Raw genomic sequence first — 22,999 nt, forward strand, 5'->3', positions numbered from 1 at the left:
GTCTTTTTAATCTCTCTCCTCATACGGAAGCTGTTCCATACCCCTTCATCATTTTTGCCCTTCTCTGTACCTTTTCCAGTTCTATTGTATCTCTTTTGAGATGGGGCAATCAGAACTCTATAGAGTATTCAAGGTGTGGGCATAGCATGGATTTATATAGTGGCATTATGATATTTTCTGTCTTATCTATTCCTCTCCTAACTGATCCTAACATTGTTAGCTTTTTTGACTGCTACTGCATATTGAACAGATGTTTTCAGAGAACTGTCCACAGAAACTCCAAAAAATCGTTCTCTTAAGTGGTAACAGCTAATTTAGATCCCATTATTTTGTATGTACAGTTGGGATTATATTTTCCAAGATGCATTACTTTGCATTTATCACCACTGTATGCCATCTGCCATTTTCTAGCCCAGTCATCCAGTTTTGCGAGATCCTTTTCTAACTCTTCATAGTCAGTTTTGTATTTAATTATCCTGAGTAATTTTGTTTCATCTGCAAACTTTGCCCCTCACCATTTACTCCTTTCCCCAGATTTATGAATATGTTGAACAGCACTGGTCCCAGTACAGATTCATAGGGGACCCCACTATTTACTTCTCTCAACTGAAAACTGACCATTTATTCCTGCCCTTTGCTTCCCATCTTTTAAACCAGTTACTGATCCATTAAAGACCCTCCCTTTCATCCCATGACTGCCTAGTTTGCTTAAGAGCCTTTGGTGAGGGATCCTTGTGAAAGCTTACTGAAAATCCAAGTACACTGAATGCACTGGATCTCTCTTGTCCCCATTTTTTTTGGCCCCCTCAGAGAATTCTAGTGGATTGGCGAGGCATGATTTCCCTTTACAAAAGCTGTGTTGATTCTTCAACACATTGTGTTCATCTAGGTATCTGATAATTCTGTTCTTCACTGTAGTTTCAACCAACCAATTTGCCTAGTACCAAAGTAAGGCTCACTGCCCTGCAATTGCCAGGATCACATTTGGAGCCTTTTTTTTTTAAAAAATGGCATTACATTAGCTTATCCCCCAGTTATCTGGCACAGAGGCTGACTTAAGTGATTTACTTACAACAGTTAGTAGTTCTGCAGTTTCATATTTGAGCTCCTTCAGAACTCTTGGGTGAATACCATCTGGTTGTGGTGACTTATTGTTTAATTTTTCAGTTTGTTCCAAAACCTCCTCTATGGACACCTCAATCTGGGATAGTTCCTCAGATTTGTCATATAAAAAGAATGATGGGCAATCTCCCTCACACCACCTATGCAAATAATTCATTTAGCTTCTCCACAACAGCCTTGTCTTCCTTGAGCATTCCTTTAGCACCTCAATCATCCAGTGGCTACACTGATTGTTTGGCAGGCTTTCCGCTTCCAATACAGGTTCAAAAATTTGCTGTTAATTTTTGTCTTTAGTAGTTGCTTTTCAAATTCTTTTTGGCCTGCCCAATTAGGCCTGTCTTTACACTTGACTTGCCAGAGTTTGTTCTTTTCTATATTGCTCAATAGCATTTGAGTTCCAATTTTTAAAATATGTCTTTTTGTTTCTAACAGCCTCTTTTACTCTGTTAGCTAGTCTGGGTGGCACTTTTTGGTCCTCTTACTGTTTTTTTTCTTTGGGGCGGTGCGGGGGAAGGAGGATACATAGAATGAGCATCTATTATGGTATTTTAAAAAAAATTCCATGCAGTTTTCAGGCATTTTACTCTTGTGACTGTTCCGCTTAATTTCAATAATAATAAGACGACGACTCCAATATTCCAAAACTGACCAGAGACCATTGTTGTAACAACTTGGTTATCTGGCTGTCCACTAGGTACATGTTTGGGTCGTGTAATGATAAAACCAGTATGATTCAGAAACACTTAACAGACTGGTATGTAGTGAACTTTAAGCATAGCATGATTTTGTAAATGTTGGCAATGTAAAACATAAAGGAAGAGATGTAATAGAATGCTAAACTGTATTATACTATTCAGCCACTAGGTGGCAGCATGTGTAATGTACCTAACCTGAGCTGGCAATAACTACAGGAATGTAAAAAGAAAAGGAGTACTAGTGGCACCTTAGAGACTAACTAATTTGTTTGAGCATGAGCTTTCGTGAGCTACAGCTCACTTCATCGGATGCATTCAGTGGAAAAATACAGTGAGGAGATTCATATACACCGAGAACATGAAACAATGGGTGTTATCATACACACTGTAAGGAGAGTGATCACTTAAGATGAGCTATTACCAGCAGGAGAGCGGGGGGAGGGGTGGGGAGAAAACCTTTTGTAGTGATAACAAGGTGGGTCATTTCCAGCAGTTAACAGGAATGTCCCAGGAGCGGTGGGGGGAAATAGACATGGGGAAATAGTTTTACTTTGTGTAATGACATATTCACTCCCAGTCTCTATTCAAGCCCAAGATTAATTGTATCCAGTTTGCAAATTAATTCCAATTCAGCAGTCTCTCGTTGGAGTCTGTTTTTGAAGTCTTTTTGTTGTAATATTGCGACCTTTAGGTCTGTAATTGAGTGACCAGAGTGATTGAAGTCTTCTCTGACTATGTTTATGTATGTTATAATTCTTGACATCTGATTTGTGTCCATTTATTCTTTTACGTAGAGACTGTCTAGTTTGACCAATGTACATGGCAGAGGGACATTGCTGGCACATATCACATTGGTAGATGTGCAGGTGAACGAGCCTCTGATAGTGTGGCTGATGTGATTAGGCCCTATGATGGTGTCCCCTGAATAGATATGTGGGCACAGTTGGCAACGGGCTTTGTTGCAAGGATAGGTTCCTGGGTTAGTGGGGGCTCAAGGTGATGGCTAGTGGCGTTCTGTTATTATCTTTGTTGGGCCTGTCCTGTAGTAGGTGACTTCTGGCTCTGTCAATTTGTTTCTTCACTTCAGCAGGTGGGTATTGTAGTTGTAAGAATGCTTGATAGAGATCTTGTAGGGGTTTGTCTCTGTCTGAGGGGTTGGAGCAAATGTGGTTGTATCGTAGAGCTTGCCTGTAGATGATGGATCGTGTGGTGTGGTCTGGGTGAAAGCTGGAGGCATGTAGCATGTTTATTCCTCCCCCCACAACTCCTTGGAGGTTCCTGTTAACTGGTGGAAATGGCCCACCTTGATTATCACTACAAAAGGTTTTCTCCCCACCCCTCCCCCTGCTCTCCTGCTGGTAATTGCTCATCTTAAGTGATCACTCTCCTTACAGTGTGTATGATAACACCCATTTTTTCATTTTCTGTGTGTATATGAATCTCCTCACTGTATTTTTCCACTGAATGCATCTGATGAAGTGGACTGTAGCTCACGAAAGCTCGTGCTCAAATAAATTGGTTAGTCTCTAAGGTGCCACTAGTACTTCTTTTCTTTTTGCAAATACAGACTAACATGGCCGCTACTCTGAAACCTGTCATACAGGAGTGTATTAACAGGTCTTAAAAAATCCACATCTCCTGTCTCTCCCTCTGGGGTAGAAGTTCTGTAACCAGTCCATATCTGGTACATGATACCTATCTGCTTGAAAAATGTGCTGTCTGAGCTTTAATATCCACCCAAATATCCAGACTCTGTGTAACATTTCATCTGAAGGATGACATTGGTAGTGCAGCACCTTGCTAAATACAGCACTGGATTGTTAGAACCTAGTACAGATCCAGTCCTGAAGTCAGATTTGAATCTACTTCCACGTGGCTCATAGAGGAGAGCAATACTTATAGAATTATTCTGATGTTTCAAACCACACCTAACACATCCACAGAATAGGAGTAATTTAAGATGTCTTTTCATATTAAGAAGCAAAATGTTTAACTTGTTTAATTCTGAATAAATTCAGAATCCAAAACATGGTGCTATAGGAGTCTCAAGATTTATATTGTCTCTTGTAGACAAACAAATCATACATAACTTCACCACACAAGAGCTCAGACCTTTCTGCTTGGGGTATAGAAGGAAGTGACATTTCAAGCTACTTTCCAATCTATTGTATATCATGTCAAAGTGTAGTCTGTGTTATTTTATGTATATGTATAAAATGAAAATCAGGAATAGCTAGAAATAGAAAATGGGCAAAAGTCATGAAACTAGTGCATATATTTGAGCAACCTCAAAATTAGTTCTTAGCCATATCAGATGATGTCAGTGACTATTGAGATTTTTTTTTTTTTACACGAACACCAGGTAGCAAGACAAACAGTAATTTGTGTAGATAACTGGAATAAAACACTAACCCAAGACAGAGCATGTTTTTTATCTGTCTTGACTGTCTTTTCTTTTAAACATCTCAGTTTGTGATAAAGAAATAAAATTATATGTTAATCTGTTACAGTATTTTCCTGTAGTCTGCACACAGATCAGCAGCCACCAGTTACCTATCTGGGAGTCTTGCTTGCACTATGGAATGGTAGTATCAGCTTCATAGTCAAGGTTGAAGTTAGCTTCCCATTATAAGTCACCATAAAATTCCCACAAAAGAAATCAAATTTCAAATGCCACATCTTATCTCTGGAGAGAACTTCAGATAGTTTGGAAAAATCTGAAAAGGAGTATTTAAAGTTATAATGTTGCCTTAACTTGAATCTGAATCAGCCCCCAAGATTCAGGGATGGGAAGGTAAAGGAAAGTTGCCTATGCTTCCACCCTCTCAGAGGTGTCAGAGCATTTAAGAAGTCTTCTCTTGTTGTCTCTGAAAAAAAATTCCTCTTTTTTTGTCTGATTGTATCTCCAAATCGGTTGGTAAAAAAACTCCAGAGTTTTTGGGTTGGCCTTATTGAGAAATGCCTTTTAGTGTTTTTGAGGAGGTCAAGAAAGGCAGGAACTAAGCAAATTACAAACATATGTGGAGTACTAGAGGCTATAAAACAGAAAGGAGATACAGGAAGGCCATGGGAGGGCCACTGAGAGGAAGAGGAAGTGCTGTCTCTCCCTTCAGTAATCCCTGCAAGGAAATGGCTTCTGGAAGAAGCTCCCAGACTGGGAAGTAACAAAGAAATTAACAATCTTGTTCATGCAGAAGGACTTTGCTGTTTAGTGACATAATAAGATCTGTCAAAGCAAGTTTCCCCTCCTGCAGGCTTTATGTAGCAACTGGATTTAAACTTTTGGTACTAATTTTTTTTTAAAAAGTAAATTTAAAAGGAAAAGAAAGGTTTTAAACCTTAACTTTTTAAAGAAAGTTTTCTGACTTAATTTTGAGGTAAAGTTGCCCCATAAACAAGAACAGCAACAGAAGTTTTTATGGTCTCAATTACGGTTGTCAGAGATTATTAATTCCCTTAACATAAGTACTGGGCAGATACAACAGAAAAGTATATATAGATATTCTTGCAGATTAAAAGAACCAATTTTCTTCAACACGAGTTACAATCTTTTAATTAAGAAACAGGCAGGTAAGTGGAGTTTTAGTCACACAAATATTCATAGAAAAAATCATCAAATACTATCATGAATAAATGATTTTAAAGCTCTTTGTGGGCTGGGAATTAGAAAGGGAAGAAGGGAGGATTTGGCAGAAGAGGGGAAATAAGTGAGAAGCAGTTACCAGGAGATACAGTAGGATAGGCAGTGTGTAATCACCTACAGGAATGTGCCACAGGGTTGAGACTCACCACCACAGCACCTCCTGTTGTTCACTCTGGGAATTAGCTCAGTTCATGTAGCACACCCTCTGCCAGGGTGTCCCGTCCATCTCTCGCCCTAGATTGGCATCTCAACCCGCATTGCTCCCAGCTTGCGGCATCCTCTTCAGGACACTGCCCTCCAGCAGTGCCCACTGCTCCAGTCTCACCCCCTTCCCAGGGTTTGGTGTTATCAGCAGTCCTTGTCTTCGCCCCAGCCACAATGCTCAACCACACCCCAAAGTCTAACCCCCTTTTGGCAGGGGCCTGGTGCAGTCTGTGATGGCCACTCCCAATGGCCAGGGGAAGTACAATGCAGGGGGGTAAGCCCACCCTCTACTCTGCATCCCAACCCAGGGACCCTTTGGCAGCAGCCTTCCTGCCTGCCATCCTTCTTTCCCTTCATCCATCTTTCTCCCTGGGCTATTTCCCCTTTGTACCAGCTAGGCCCTTTTTCTCAGGGCCTGCAGCCCAGCAGATACCGGGCAGTTCCCTTCTGCTCCCCTGCACCACGCGTTAGTCTCCTCACACAGAGGAGCAGACCTTCACCCACCAAAGGCCTGGAAGAGTCTACCTACTCTCTTCCTGGGCAGCCTTTATATAGGGCCTAGCCTAGCCCTGATTGGCTGGCTGTAATACTGGCCCTGACTGGCTCTCTAACAGGCCCTCCCTGATTGGCTGCCGCCTTGCACAGCTGCTCTGGCCTGTTGTAGCCCAATCTGGCATGGGTGTGGGGCACCTCTCCACCACAGAATGCCAGCAAGAGATTAACCATGTGACACTGAAAGATCAATGATGAGCCTGGTTCTTTTTGTGGCACTTCAAAGCCAGTGGTGTGGCTGGTCATCTGGCTCTGTGGTTGTGCAGTCAGGAAGAAAGGAAACGGAATACCTTTTCTGCACCATTTGTGGCATTGCATAGGAGAAGTGTCGCCTAGAGGTGTATCCTCTGCTATGTTCTGATTGGCCACCACACATTACAAGGACTAGTCTTAATTCTCTGTACTTCACAAACCTTATTTAGTGAAGCCTCACACCAGTGCCCTAGAAAGTGGGCAAGTATTGTTACAGTTTATAGACTGGACAGCAGAGGCACATTTCTGATATTTCACAAAACCCTGTGGTTCTTCTCCAGAATATTGCTTGACATTTCTGTGCTTGGCTGCACCATATATAAACGGGACTGATATAATGTGAAGCCCTTTGAGGTCTAGAGATGAGAAAGCATTATGATAGTGCCAGTTATCCGTATTATGCACATTTACCAGATGTAAAAATTAAAAACCATTTAAAAATAGACGAGGTAAGAATATCCTGAGTCTTTGTCCACTCATTTGTCTCCTAACAAGATGACACTTAGAATGCCAATCTTTCTAGACCATTCAGAAACTAGATTAGGGTGTGCTTTTGTTGTTGTTTTTTATTTTTTCTTTGTTTTTCAAATAAATTTGGGGGGATGCCAACATAGGATTTATTATAAGAAGTTTGTTGTAAACTTTTTAGGTGGCTCTGGCCATTGTCCCATATGTAAGCGGGGGAATAGTCCCGCTATTGTGGGGAACTTTCTTGGCTTCTGCACTACCCTGGTGAAGTGGGCTAGCAAAAGGATCCGAGTCCTCGCTCCCACTTCCTTTACCCAGTGGCCTCCCGGCCCTTGAGGACTCCCCTTCCACTCTCCTGTCTGGCAGAGTCCTCATAACCCCAACAAGGCTGGACCCAGGATTCCTGGGGAGCTCGACCCCCAACCCTGCTGTGCTCACCTAGGACAGGAGCTAGGGTGTCCCCACTCTGGGGTACTCTCTCTGCACTGGGCACTTCTCTGACCCACTGACCATTACATACAAGTTAAAGCAAATGCAAGTTATTTAATCAACAATTAATTTTAAAAAGAATAAGGGAAAATGGGAAAGGTTAAAGGAAACACATCACCCCACTCTGTGGCAGGGAACATCACAAACAGTGTCTCTGGAATGTCCGGGCAGTTCACAGTTTGTTCCCTGTAAGTCCCAGGCCTTCTTCTCAGGCCCTGGCTGTGCTGTAGGGATGCTGTGGGTTGGACACTTGCTCTGGTGGTGGCCACACGCTCTCAGGCGCTAAGTGGTAGGACCCTTCTTCTCAGTGTCGCCCCCGCCCTGTTGGGGTTACAATCCAAGCCTGGCCTGCAGAGCCTCATGGCTGAGGTGTCTCCCTGTGCTGGGCCTGCTGCCCAGGGTCCCTCTCGCTCTCCCCAGCTGCTCACCGCACCCAGCTCCGGACTGCTCCAGCCCCAGCTCCACCACTCAGTCTCTGCACTGCTGCTGCTGCTGCTCTGCCTCCAGCTCCCTGGGCTGCTTCTTGGGCCCCTGGTTGCTACAGCTCTGCTCCCAGGACAGGTCTGCTCTGCAGGCTGCTTCTGTGACTCTGCTCCCAGCACTGACCTGCTTCCTGGGCTGCTTTTCTGACCCCTCTGGCTCTGGTTGCTGCAGCTCTCCTCCCAGGGCAAGTCTGCTCTCTGTGGGCTGTGCCTCTGGCTTTGAGGCTGCAGCTCTGCTCCCAGGACAGGGTCTGCTCTCTCTGGATCTAGCACAGCTCTGCTCCCCAGCTCAGCTTGGGCCCCTGCTTTCTCCTTAGCTCGGCCCCACTCTGTCTGACCCAGGCAAATCCAGCTCACACAGAGGACGGGACCACCCTGGCCTCCTGACTCCCTGATTAGCCTGCCCACCCTGTCACTGAGGCTGACTTGGAGCATTGGCTTCTCCCCATTGTTCCTGGGGACTGTCAGTCTCAGGGTCCTGATTCCTCATCGACCCTTCCCCCTTTTTAGTATTGGGAACTAGCAACTAAAACACCCCCACTGAATGTTAGTAAGGGGGCAACAGTCCCATTACACATAGTTAGACTTTAATGTTTGTTCTGCATAATTTATAGGTTTCAGGGAAACATCACTAAATGGGCTAAATATTGTTTATGATAGAAGCTTACTGTTGAGTTTCTATATAGAATATACCAGTGTGCTATTTATCGTCAGAGCACATCAGCACAACACTGTCCTTCCTCAATTTTCCATTGAAATCAGTGGAAGGTTGACTAAGGAAGGAATACAAACTGAGTCAGGAAATAACCAAGATTAGTAGGTTAAACTTTTATCTTGTTGGTCTAGAGCCAGATCTGGGGACTGCAGCTTCTATGACACACAACATTCAGGAGCTCTGAGCATCATAACTGCATCAGAGACTAGTTTGCATTTTGAAAGGGAAGTTTCTCTCAATTCAAGACATCTGTGCAATGTTTTCATGGCTGCCCAAGGTTCTCCCTCCTCTCACTGTTGGAGTCACAGACTACTGTCAGCCTAACTGGCTGACATGTATTGGCAGTTCCACGTAGGGGAATGATTATAACATCGGAATTGGGGGTGGAGAGTGGGATTATCCCTGGGCAGTTTAGCAAGCAGGTATAGAAAGAATGAATAGGCTTTTCTGTTGAAACAGAACTGTCCTCAGTCAATGTAATGGTTGCTTAGGTTGGGAGAACAAACTAGAGCCAGGAGGCTTAAGATTCTGGAGTGGGTCAGAAAGACAGTGGACCGACCCTATACTCTTTGGGGATTATCTATTGATTGATTGATTGATTTATGGAAGGAAGGAAATGAAACCCTTTTCAGTTTAATTACTCTCCCTCCAACTGACAGCCCTACCTTTGCTACTGCCATATGGTTTAGGGTGAGAAACTGGCATGTGAACAGAGTGGCTCATAGCGTGGCATGTAGCTTATTCATGCTAATTCCCTGCCTGCTCTCACTGGGTGGCTGTGCTCTCACAAACCATGTGGTTCCTCACATTCATCCATTGAGCCCAGGGCCTACTATCCCCAGGATTAGTCAGCCTAGTGTGCAGCAACATATGTGGCTTTCTGGGCTTTATTATGCCTCACAGTTCCATATAAACAAGGGTCAGGATTGGGTCCTATAGTATTGCACTGTACAGAATTTAAGAGGTAAATTTTCAGATTCCAGCTGTGTATGTGGCCCAAGTGGGTTTTGTACATTCAAATTCTAACACTATTCAAAATCCACATGCAACTGTTAGAATTTTGTTAAAGCATACAAACAGGTGTTTACACCTGTAGAGTGAATGTGCTTGTATGTGTTTTAATTTTGTGTTTCTGTGAGTGGCAGTCCTATGAAGTCTTATGAAAATGTACACCTAAATATGAATAATATTTAGAAGTTACTACTGTAGATATTTTAGGTCATTTGAATAAATTATATGACGATACATAGCATGTTCTTACTGCAGTTAAACTTGTTCTTGCTTTTTACTAAAACAGTATGCTAATATATATTTTATTCAAATTAACTAAAACAAATAGTGTTGTGCAAGCAACAACTGGTTTAAGATATACACTAGGTTTACATGATCTTTTATTTAATCTAAGCCAGAATAAATTGCTTTCTTTCTTCCAGAAGGTTTTCTTTACCTGTCAATTAATATAACTTGAATAACTTTCCATGATGCTATTATTTTCTGCAAGTGTATTTGCTGTCTTGACTAAGTTAATTTCAAAATTTGATTTAAAGAAGAATAAGACAAAATAAGTGTACACGTTGCAGCATAGTGTTGGACATAAGTAACTTCAATAGTGTACTAATATGTACAGTTTGAAGTGTTAGCTATTTGTTATTAGTTCTTGTGAATGCTGTTGTGTTAGGTATGTATTATAAGCATTTGCAAAATTCCACTTTCATCAGTAAGGACAGCAGGAGTCAAAAGACAATTATTTTCCCCAAAGTTCTTAATTGATTAGCATTTCTTTCATCATTACCTTTGGATATGAAATAAGTGTTCAAACAAGTAGAAGTTTATATGCCTTCAGTTTTATAGAATAAGATACATCACTTTCTTGTTTACACTATGACCTTTTATGTGTAATATAGACAGTATTAAGGGAAGCCCAAAAAATAGATAATAATGTCTTCTCTCATATATAATAAACTCTCATTTATTGCAAACACAGCATTAGATTTTTGTGTATAGGAAATATATCTTGTAGATTCTTAATAACTTTTTGCAAAGATAAAATAAAGTGAATGACTTTACTAACAAAGATTAACTTGGTCAGTTACAAATAGTGCTGCACATAACTTTTTCAATGAATTTGGTAAATTAAATTAGTATTAGCAGTTATTCTTCACACAATGGACTTGAATGTGTTTTCAGGAGTTCTTTTCCATACCTTTCCTCTGGAACTGTTCCAATAAATTCTTATATTTAGTGTCTTGTGTACTTGTAGAAGGTTGCATTTACTGTACATTTCATAGATTAAAAGGAAATTCTATAGTAGCAACGTTAGGCTTTAAAGATTATAACCTAATGCTCACATATGTGGCTTCACTCTTCTCAGAGTCAGGTTTAAAAGGCCTTCTTAGTTAATGTCTCTTTCATGACTGTTCAGGACACAATACACATACCTGCAAACAGACCTGCAGATTGTACTGTAGTGTTTATGGCAGATTATATAAACCTGAAAGACTGATAGAAATCACGTTACTGCACATATTTTGGTTTTTCTTCTAGGTAAGGGAACGACTGAGGGTTTCTTTAGAAAGAGTCTCTGCACTGGAAGAAGAACTAGCTGCTGCTAACCAGGAGGTAACATAAAACACTTTCTCCTCGTTTGAGGTGCAATTTTTCTAACATTCTGTCCCTTGTGTTTCCCACCACTATTATTGAAACTGTCACAAAACAATAAATTACATTCTGTATAGGCCTATTGTAAGCGGTTGTCATATTAATAAAATCTTCTGATTTCTGCTTTATTCAGATCTGTCATCGTGAGCAGACTAAAAAAACAAGGGCTAGTGACAGGTGCAAAACTTTTCTTTCCTTTACTAGATATGGAAAAGCCATGAGGCAATAGATATGTGTCAGAAATTGTAAGCAATACAACAACACAGTTGCTAAATTGGAGTTCATATCAGATATTGCTATATAACTAGGGACCTGCAAACTCAACAGTAAGTACAATATTATAATTTAAATATACCCTGGGAATGGCTTACAGAGAGAAAACTTAAAGCCGCTACATAACCTATCATAATAGGATATTTTCTCTGTGTATGCATTAACATATAGGGGTTTTTCTAATCCTGTGCTTATTACTCAAGAATGAGGATTGCAGGCTTGGCTCAGATCTTGTACAATCCTTAGTTAATAATTAATATTGATATGTATAGGTCCTCATCCAAATCCATAAAGTTTAATAGAAGTCTTTCTGTTGACATCTACTGTCTTAGGACCAGGCTTGTAGTTAATCATCTCAGTATCTAGTTGTTTTGGGGAGATTAGTTATACTCTGTGTTTGCCAGTCAGACACAAGGGAATTCTATTGAAATGATAGCTTGGAAGCCTAAGAAAAAGCACTGTAGTTCTTGGTTTGCCTTCCGAGCCTGGTAAATATGCAAAATAACATATGTACTTGTAATTGTTCTTGCTTTACAATCTACAAATCAGTAATAAGTATATTAAATACAATAGAATTTTAGCTATTTGGACAGCAAGTATCCAAACCTTTCTAACAAGTTGCAGCTCTGTTTCCCATGTTTTGACTCCATTCTTTCTCACTGAATCCTGCTTATATGAATTATTTGAACAATTTTGGTGTCACCCATTATCATCATATCTCTGACTTCATCACACTAGCATCTGGGCACCTTACAAGGTGTTTACATTTACACATTCAAGTTTACATTTAAACATTCAAGAGTTTGGTGAGAGAGACCAAACATAGAGCTCCCTGGATGCTTGTGGCTTTATTTTTCAGCTAGCACACCAGAACTGAATCAATGTAGAAGGCATAGGCAAACAAGGGGGGTTCCAAAGAGGATGGAGCCAGGCTGTTCTCAGAGGTGGTAGATGACAGAAGAAGGAGCAACCATCTCAAGTTGCAGTGAGGGAGGTCTTGATTGGATATTAGGAAAAACTGTTTCACTAGTTGAATGGTGAAGCACTGGAATGGATTACCTAGGGAGGTAGTGGAATCTCCATTGTTAGAGGTGTTTAAGGCCCGGCTTGACAAAGCCCTGGCTGGGATGATTTAGTTGGGATTGGTCCTGCTTTGAGCAGGGGGTTGGACTAGATGACCTCCTGAGGTCTCTTCCAACTCTAATCTTCTATGATTCTAAGTACATCTTGCAGCTCTTTCTAACAGTGGCCAGGTTTGTACTTAATTATCTTTCCACAAGAGGTAAATTACAGACACGCTTGGGTTTGCTACTGAGAATGATCTTCAGTCATAGTCCCAGCTGGATAATTGTGATCCACTGTAAAGGACAAAATATAGAATCAGTTGCTTCTGATACTTATTTATACCTTGGCCAATAAACACTCTACTGTACCAAGAAGGTGGCTCTTACATCTCTGGACAAAATCAGTTTCAGGGCTAGAATATAGGCAACTGACCATCCAGTAGTGAAATTTCATCTGGGCAGTTCTTAGAAACCTCTCTTCTAAAGCAAGATCAGTCTGAGCAGTAATAGGCATCAGATGGGGATGGGGAAGGAAAAAGAATGCTGGGATAATAAATATACAGATTAAAATGAATTGAAAGTGAGGATATCTGGAGTACTGTGTCCAGTTTTAAGCCCCACACTACAAGAAGGATGTGGAAAAATTGGAAAGAGTCAAGCAGAGGGTAACAAAAATGATTAGGGGACTGGAACACATGACTTACGAGGAGAGGCTGAGGGAACTCGGATTGTCTAGTCTGCGGAAGAGGAGAATGAGGGGGGATTTGATAGCTGCTTTGGAACCTGAAAGGGGGTTCCAAAGAGGATGGATCTAGACTGTTCTCAGTGGTAGCTCATGACAGAACAAGGAGTAATGGTCTCAAGTTGCAGTGGGGGAGGTTTAGGTTGGATATTAGGAAAAAACTTTTTCACTAGGAGGGTGGTGAAACACTGGAATGCGTTACCTAGGGAGGTGGTGGAATCTCCTTCCTTAGATATTTTTAAGGTCAGGCTTGACAAAGCCCTGGCTGGGATGATTTAGTTGGGGATTGGTCCTGCTTTTAGCAGGGGGTTGGACTAGATGACCTCCTGAGGTCCCTTCCAACCCTGATATTCTATTCTATATTGGAAAGGCTTTCTTGCCTGCCATCCTTAGAAATGTTATACAAACTTACTGTGTTAATAATGCTGAAAACATTTAGAAGGACATTAATCAACAAAGCCTGTCAAGATCATTCACACAACATGAATACTGGTATTTCAGTTTCTGCCTGCTGTAGCTCAAAACTGAAAATGTATTAAAAAGAACTTGGCAAGGAGATATACAGAAGGGAATTGATGAATTACATTCAAAAAATCAGTGCATTTTGAACAGGAGTTCAGCTAATGTTCACAGTTATTTAATTAAGCCCAAAAATGGATTAGACATCATCATTATATAGGGGCTGATTTAACACCACGATCTCCAGTGAATGTACCCAGCCAGTGTTCATCTGAAAGACATAAATTGGATGTAGTGTATGTGAAAAGAAATGGGGCAAGTTTCCAAGGCAATTGGGTTCAGGGCTTTCAGTAATTTCTATATTGCTGTCACTCTGTGTCTGTTCTTCTAAAACACTCACTACTAACGGGCAATGTTCCTCCCTTGATAATTCGTATTATTTTTCTCCATATCCATGTTGTTTTCATTGTAGCAACACACTCCATAGTCAGGACTAATATAGATACCTAAATGATGGCAATAGGTTGATACCCTGATTAAAATGTTGTATCACTAGGGGAAAGACACACAGAAGATCCAGGTTTAGTAAACCACAGGAATACGTTGATATGTGCCTAGGTCATGGCTGACCTGACAAAAGTGCCCAAACCTACAGAACTACAAGGAATCACATAAGAAATTCAGAGAGGTTAGGCACTTAATGAGACAGATACTCCAAACAATAAACACCTACAGACTTACACTGGGAAAAGATAAATAAGAGCCTGTACTCCTAAATGGGCCTTGTAGCCTAATTCCTAAATAACCAGCATTAATAAACATAATGACAGATGTGAGAAATGTAGGTAACATTGTGAACACAGGCAAAACCTGTTTGGTTTCAGCTTTGGTTATAAACCAGAAACTTATGCAATAATTTAAAGCTGGCAGCAAACAAAAACCTGTAAAGATGAAACTACAGGGAGAGTTGAGATAGGCAAAATATAATTACCCAAATTGGAATTTGATCCAAGTTTTCACCTCTCAGGGGCAACTTCTTTTACTGGGGGGAGATAAAGCTAAAAAATAAAATAATAGCCGTTGAATAACACCTTAATGAATAGTTTTGTACCACAACTAAATTTGTCCATTTAATAAAGTGAGATAAACAAAATTCTGTTTCAAAATCAGTGTTTCGTATATTTGTTAATGGAAACCCTAATTTTTGGGGTTCTAATGTCCCCTAAAACGCAGTTGTCGACATCCACACTACTTTTCCAGAAAGAGCTGTGGGCGCACAAGTGGCCTTAAGCCTCCTTTATGTCACCAGAATGCTGGAATAGTGACCTATGGAGAAGAATCTCCCCTACTAAATCAGAAACATCACTTCCTACTGAGCCTGTGTTTTTCTTGGTCTACTGCCTGGACACTATCTAATTAGATCGCTACTTGTGATATTTCCCTAACTGGGTTTGACTTTACATATTCTGATGGTAAAGACAGTATTTTAATTCTTAGATGCCCGAGGAAAAGTGCTCAGCTGTACTTTTCAAAACCACGTATATCCTCAAATGGTACATTACTATTCTGTTTCCTCAGAGTTAGGAGTTCCTAAAAAGAGCAAATATATGATTTCTTTGCCTCAAATGAATCCTCAAATGAATGTACTATAGAAATGATGCAGGTTTTATAAAATGAAGAAATTTTTGAAGGTTTAAAAAGAAAAATCAAAGTAGGTTTTTTTGTTTGTTTTGTGTTATTTTTTAAATCAAGAAAGATATAACATACCTTAAATTATCACACGACCCACCATATTAAATATAATATGCCTAGTGAAGAATTTCCCAAACTAGGTTACATTAGCTGTCGTGTTCACTGAGCAGTCCACCTTTCATATTCTTTATGACTTGCATTTTATATCGTCCATATTCGCACCTATGATGCTTAAGTTTCATAGTCACTTTCTATTGAAGCGTTGTTTACAAACAATAAAAATTAAGTTTTAAAGACTCAATCCTACAAGGGGTTGAGCAGCTCCAATATGTTCTGAATGCCTTCAACTCCCTTACAAATCAGTGAGTGCACTCAGCACCTTACAAAATCAAGGCCTAACAACACTTTGGGGAACTGCCTTGTTTTTGACAACTAGAAACAAAATGGTGGCGAAAGTCGCTGAGGGGCAGCATTCTTAATTCCCGTTAATTTCCCCATGAAGAATATTACTGCAGTAGGTTTTTAAATTTGAGTTCAGCTATTGTATGTAATCCAACAATTACATACAATAGCCACCATTAAAATGCTAGCATTTTCCTACAATTATCATACAGTTGTATCTGGGTTACCACATTTTTCTTTAATGTTTATAATAGGAGATATATGTGCTCACATTTGGCAAGTGTTGACTTTTCATATTTTTTTCTGTAACTGTTACATATATGCTAGCTTTTTGCAATAGTTGGCGAGGGGGTTTGGTCATAATAGTTAAAAGTACTGTGCATACTCACATAGGTATTCATTTACACACCACACCACTCAAGTGTGTCAGTGGTGTTGCATTTCCAGGAGCCACACTTCTACCTATTCCAAAGGCCCCAGATGTGATTAAAGAACTGTGTGGGAGATGATTGTAATTAGCAATTGATTTCTGCTGCTAGTCCTCCAGCTCACAATAGGTGGTGCATCCAACACTGAAGTTTGGTAGTCTACTAATCTCTGCCTGGGAACATTTGTCAGATAGGATAGAAACTTGTTCAAATACCAGCCAGTTCCTGACAGCCACTAGTTCCTGACAACCAGTTCCTTGCCCACTAATCTGAGTGGGACTTGCCCTTTTTTCTTTTTTTCTTTTTTGATAAGAGCTGGAATATAAAATTGCCTGCCTGTCTCTCTGTTCTGTAGCATTCTGAGCTGTATTATTGAGACTGCTGGCAGGGCAGCCTGCCCTCATAACCCCCACCTTTTGATGTTCTGTTACTAATATTATGAAATTCAGACTTCATTAAGAGCTTGATTAAATTACGGACATCTCCAGCAAACTGAAACAGATGCTTAATTAAGCTCTATTTATCTCAGAGAAAAAGGCAGGCGGTGAACACTTGGCCCTAGGTGCTTGCTGTCCACGTTAGAAAATCTCCGGGAGCCAGATCAGACTTGGGGCATATTTAAGAGACTCCAGCAGCCTCTGAAGGATGCAAATTCAGAGTGCCTGGAAATATGATGCAGCTTCATGTGGTTGTAACATGCTTCTCACATCCCCTTCTTGCACCACTGCTCCATGGAAAGGACAATTCTTGTCACTTCCATCAAATTAGAGTTCACTTCATCCCAGAACTATCTGAAGTCTCAACAAGCACTATTTCATCTAGAAACTACCTCTAAACCCTTTCCCCTACTCTTGTCCTTACCACCAAGCCTGGTAATTCACTGGCTCAGTATACTGGAATCAACCCTGGTTGTGGAATTTGTTGCTTACTTGCAAGATGTGGAACACAAATTCCCCCCGCCCCTTCCTAGCTGTGTTACGCCATAAGCGTTCCACATCTGTAAACGCCCACATATTGGCAACATCATATGGGGCCCTCCAAGACCCTTTTATTTTAGTTCAAAAACAAGCTCTTACATTTTCCTGGATCAAATGAGTAGAAAACCACATAGAGATCATTCAGATTTCATAGAATGTTTTATCTCAGAGGAAAGATCATTCTTCTTGGGGAACACTAATGAGACCCCTGTGACCTCTGTAGAACATTGATACAAGTGCATCACCAGAGAGAGCATAGGTTCATCAGTCACTGCACCTCCAAACCCTTTATCTCAGCATTTGTTCCAAATGCCAAACACTAATGCATTATCTCCATTAACTGAGAGTCTGCTTTGACCTGGGTATCTTTAAAGTCCCTATCAGTACTGTTCCTGTTCGAGGTAATTTTTAATGGACACTTGTGATTGTCTCCAAAATTGGAGCCTTACATTTCCTGTGTCTTTTCCAGGCACTCCATCCTCCTCTGCTGAATTCTACTCATCCTTTCCAAGATAAAATTAAGAAGCAGGGTTATTCATCTCCCACTTCCAGAGCTCTCAGTGAAGTTGCAAGAAGGCTGGACCATAGGCATTTACTTCATACAACCGCATGCTTGTGTGACCTCTGTCCTCCTCTTTGGCCTTTGCTAAATGGACATCAGTAAATGTCTAATATTTGCTGGAATTCACTTTAAATTAAAACACACAGTAAAAGTTACAAAAATACATTACTGAACTCCTCTTTCTTACAGGTGGGATTAGCCTTCACCATTAGGAGTTTATATAGAGAGAGGAAGATAAAAATTGCTATAATGGATCAAACCTGAGGTCCATCTATTCTGACATGCTGTAGGTGGCCAATACCAGATGCTTCAAAGGAATGTGCAAGAAACCATTTTGTCAACACTTCCTAAAGAAAAGTTTTCTCTTAACCCAGAGTGGTTAGTGATGAGCTTATGATGCATCCCTTATTTATCTTATAGTTAATCATTATTATAGCACCCATGGAATCAGTCATCAGTAATTTTAGCACTTAATTTTAGAGATCACAGGAAAAGGTTGATTTGGGGTTTGATTCTTTTTAGCCTATTCCATGAACTCCAGAAAATGCAGTCACTTGGTGTTAGCTCACCTATGCAGTCACAAAGGGCCAAAACCACAAATGAAATTCTTTGTTTCTTCTGTACAAGGTGGGCCAAGAAATGGAGAAATCATATGGGGGCATTCCGCAATTATGGAAAATTTTGGCCCCACTTATTAAGGATAATGCAGCACAGCATAGTCTATGCCAGTATTATTACCTGTAAATATTTAATGTAGTATGTATTTTTAAAAGGATAACCTTATCCATCTATAGAGTGTTGTGTTTACACACAGTTCTACATACGTATATTCAAAGCTACGTGTTTGAAAGGTTCACAGCAGCTTGGCGTATAAACGCAGTTAGTTGCATTACTCTCTTGATAACATGGGGCTTGTGCATTAACGCACCATGGAAAATACACCCCATCATGCAAAACGATTGTTTTGGGTAAGAATATTATTTGGATAAACAGTTTTGCTAAGAAAAATGTTTATTAGTTGAACATGTGTTATATGTGATACTTATTTCAAACCCAACCTGAAACAAAGAGAATAAACTGGAATCTCTAGGGGAAATTCAGTGGCTTGTGTCATGCAAAAGGCCAGGCTAGATGATCATAACGGTCCCTTCCAGCCTTAAAATGTATTAACTCTATAAGGAACATTTTGGTGTAAAAACCATAATATCCTTTACATATAAATATTACTCACCCCATTGTCTTTTCTCTGGATGATGAAAAAAGAAGTTACTGTCTCATATAGTCTCCATTATGTGTTATATTTATCCATTATTTTAAAAATTCTAAAATCATGGGTTATACAATTCTAATTCCGGAGAGAGCTCCTCCACAGTTAAGGTTGTGTTCTGTGTCCATTACAAAGCACTTTTGTCCATTACGATGTCTACTACTAGCACCACCATTACACCTGTAAAGAGATCTATCATCTTTCACCATGATTTCCATAACTTTCTACCATAAGCAATTAACATTTCTCAGAGAAACATTATGAGAGGGAAAAAAGGCCATATGCCTTTCTCAGTGGTGGCAAATACAGGTTTCTGAACATTCTTTCAGTGTGCAGAACCATGGTACAAAATTTCATTGAGACATCTCATCTCTTCTGTTGACTTCCCAGAATACATTGAGCCTGTTTCTGTGGCTGACCGCAAAATATTGCTGACAAGATTGTGGGATCTGGCAGAAGTAAATGGGTTATTCAGCGACTCCACTCTTTCTTTTCTGAACAGTTCAGAGTGGTATTGTGTAGCTGCTCAGCTACCCTGCTGGTCTGCTCTCACTTGGAGTCCAGCAAGGTTCTACTCTGTCATCCCTACACTTCAGACCATGGCCACTTGTGACATATTTTGAAAGCTTTAAGGCTACAGTGCCATCAGTTCTCTGGTAACATTGAAATCTACATCACTTTCTCATCAGAGCTGAACAGCCTCCTAAGTATTTAAAAATAGGAATAACAATAGCAATCCTGCTTTCTGCCTAGTCTGCAGGAGAAATTGCTTGGGGTGGGGGTTAGGATAAGAGAGAATGGATGTGTGGCATGCTTGTGTGTGTGTGTGTGTGTGTAACTTGCTTTTGGGGAAACCTTAGCTGAAGAGATGGGGTTTACATTTCATTATGAATGCAATGAGATTAATAGTCATTCTTACCTCTTCTGGTAGCATTTGTGTTTTCTGTTGTAGGCATGTCAGCATCTTGTGCTTATTTTGTTATGTAATCAGATTCCACACAGGCAGACAAATAAAAATATCATTAAACAAATAAATATTCCAAGATACAATTTTTAAATTGATCAGCCTGCTCCAAGACATTTCTAGCTACTGTTTTGGTCCTTAAGAGAAGCAATCAGTTTCTGTGAACTAAGTTGTGCCTTAAATCCTCTATGAATATCCCTGTTTGTCCAATGCCAACATTTTTCTTATTTCTTGGGGTCATCTCTCTGATATTTCCACTCCATTCTACCTACTTTTGAACCTATATTTTCTAATAGATTTTATTGTTTAAAAGATTTGTAAGGAGTTTGAATCATCCTGGCACTGATTTATTTTTGAAGAGCAGAAGATATTTACTTAGCTTCACTGCTGCTGTTTACAAAACAGCATGAGATCTCCTATTAAAACTCTAGATTTTCTGCTATCATGGCTCTGTATGTACCAATGAGCAGACATAAGTTGCTCTTAAGGTATTATCAGTAGAATTTTTGTTTCCCATGGCACTGTTAATTGCACCTTTTTAACAAAAGGAAATACAAGAATCTTAAGACACACATGAAGAAAGGAAACAAAGAGCAAAAAGCTATAAAAAATTGCTGTTTGCTAGTTCTACTATTTTTTTTTTACCATTCCCTGCTGTGCAACCAGGAAGCAACTGTTATAAAAGATATATTAAAATGGCTCCCTGCTGAGTTTTAGATGTTTGACGTCTATTTTGCAAATCTCTTCAATCTACCTCTATTCTGTTTGGCTGAAACATTTGTCTTGATGAAACCTTGATCCCCCATGAGTAGAAACATTTTTAATGCCTTGCTTTTGTCTCTGTATTCATGATAACTGCAGGTTAAAAAATGCCAAGTTTTCCTACCCTCTTTCTCTGTTAACACAAGGATTACCACTGAAACAGGCACTTTGATCAAAAAAGAGCATAAACCTGACCCATTATTTTTTCTTACAAAAGTGTGTTCAAACATTTCCTAGGGCTCACTATTTGATGGTTTGAACAATCCACATGCCAGTATTTCAATGTAATAGATAGATTATATCTTTCTTTTGTTCTCTGATCCATGTGCGTATTTTAGGAAACATGTACGTGCCAAATTATCGATTGCTTGACAATCATATATGGCTTCTCCCCCTCAAGGATTTACGGTATCACTATATATACAAAGATCATCTGCCTCCCTTGTTGCTCTGACCATGTCCTCTCCCCCTTCCCCTCCCATTTGAATCCCTTCACTGGCTACCTCCTCATCAGGCACAAGGTTCTTGTTTAATTTTTATGGCTCTTTGCAACTTAGCCTTCACCCCTAGTAAATTAGTGTGACATCGACCCCAATCTTATCTCTGTCACTGTTCCCAGATGTACCATCAATCAGTCAGCTTCTCACTCAAACACATCTCTGTTTTCCCCCACACTGCCTCTTATGCCAGGGAAAACTCCCCAATAAAATCTGTATAGAGACACTATCTTATCTTCCTTCAGATCCCTCCTTAAAATTCATCTCTATCATGATGCCTATAAAATCCTGCCTGCTGATCATAGTAAGGCCGGTGAGGAGATCTGACTGTTCCTTCTCCTCTGGCCTTTCCTTACTCCCTACTTCTGTCCCAATTTGAAAAGGAAAACACATAAACAGCATAAGTAATCAACAAAGCTGTGCCAGTTCTTCACCGTATTAATTTGCCTGTATGTTATATACTCATCAGCCTTGCTCTGTTTGTGTGCTTTAGATTCTAAGTCCTTGGAGGGAAGAATTGTCCCTTTTCCACATTTGTTCAGCAGAGCCCAGGACAGTGGGGACCTGATCCTGACTGTGGTCTTTGAGTGCTGCAGTGACAGAAATATTTACTGCTCCCTCTAATAATAATCTGTTTCCACATTGATATTTAAGTAAATTTAAACCAGGACTTGAGTTGTGCTGGAATACTCCAGAATGCCATTCTGGCACCTTTTTGAGAGCCAGAAATGTGTTCGGGCACTTTCGATGCTATCATTTCTGATAGGGGGGCCTGGGTCACAGGCTGGGTCACATATGCTGGTGCCCTCTGCCATTCCCCTCCCCACCAGCCCAGAGCTCCCTGCTTTGGTACAGTCCCCGCTAATTGCAAGCACAGCTGAGCTGGGAAGTATGCTGGGGGTGAGCGTTGCTCCCTTCACCCCACGCTTAGCTGGGGGAAAGGGAGGCTGCTCTGCCCAGTGTCAGGATGTGCCAGGGATTTGTCTGGAGAGCTGCACCGCTGATGGATCAGCCAGCACTAGCAAGGAGGCTCTGGCGGTGTCGGAGCATGGCATAGCCCCTGGCAACAGTTCCAAGGCACACAGTAAAAGGAGGTACAGTGTGGAACCTGCTGCCATGGGACTTACACGTCTCTCCAGACCCATGGGAAGCTGCCCCAGTTTGCATTACCATCACTTCTGAGCGATAGTGCCAGAAGTATGTTTTGGCATGTCTTTTTTTAGGACTCAAGCACTGACCTGAACTACTTTTTTGTTACACAGTGATTGCCCTTTAATTGTGAATCTTGTGACTAGCAATTTCCTGCAATAGCTAAGCATGTATATTACTGTGGGTTAGGGATTGTATGTAATTCAGTGTGGGAGGGTGACCACAGCTCCTCCAGAATTAAGAACAGTGCAGGGTGATTAGGCAAATTCACTCAGGTTGTAACACTTTCAGAGTCTAGGTACCCTCACCTGGAGAGGCTCACATTTATGGGTTCAAACTGGATTCCCCAGACAAAGAAAGGACTTTTGGATAAAAAGCCTGAGTTTAAACTGACTCAGGGTCATCTTTCTGACCCAGCAAACAGACAGAACCTTCTGTCCAAGGGGGGTCGCCAAATCATAGGGAACTGTTGGAAGGACTG

At 40.6% G+C, this 22,999-nt stretch overlaps 1 protein-coding gene across 6 annotated transcripts in view; it reads left to right on the forward strand.

Moving 5' to 3' along the window:
* PPFIA2 (PPFI scaffold protein A2) overlaps positions 1-22,999 on the forward strand; it is a 619,889-nt gene that overhangs the window by 386,961 nt on the left and 209,929 nt on the right. For all 6 annotated transcript variants that reach the window (XM_073327625.1, XM_073327626.1, XM_073327628.1 and 3 more), the window contains one exon: positions 11,167-11,241. In XM_073327625.1, coding sequence (XP_073183726.1) covers positions 11,167-11,241 — 75 coding nt within the window. The remainder of the gene's footprint in view (positions 1-11,166; positions 11,242-22,999) is intronic.

This window comes from Lepidochelys kempii, chromosome 1, assembly GCF_965140285.1.
Source record: "Lepidochelys kempii isolate rLepKem1 chromosome 1, rLepKem1.hap1, whole genome shotgun sequence".
In the NCBI taxonomy this organism is placed as follows: domain Eukaryota; kingdom Metazoa; phylum Chordata; order Testudines; family Cheloniidae; genus Lepidochelys; species Lepidochelys kempii.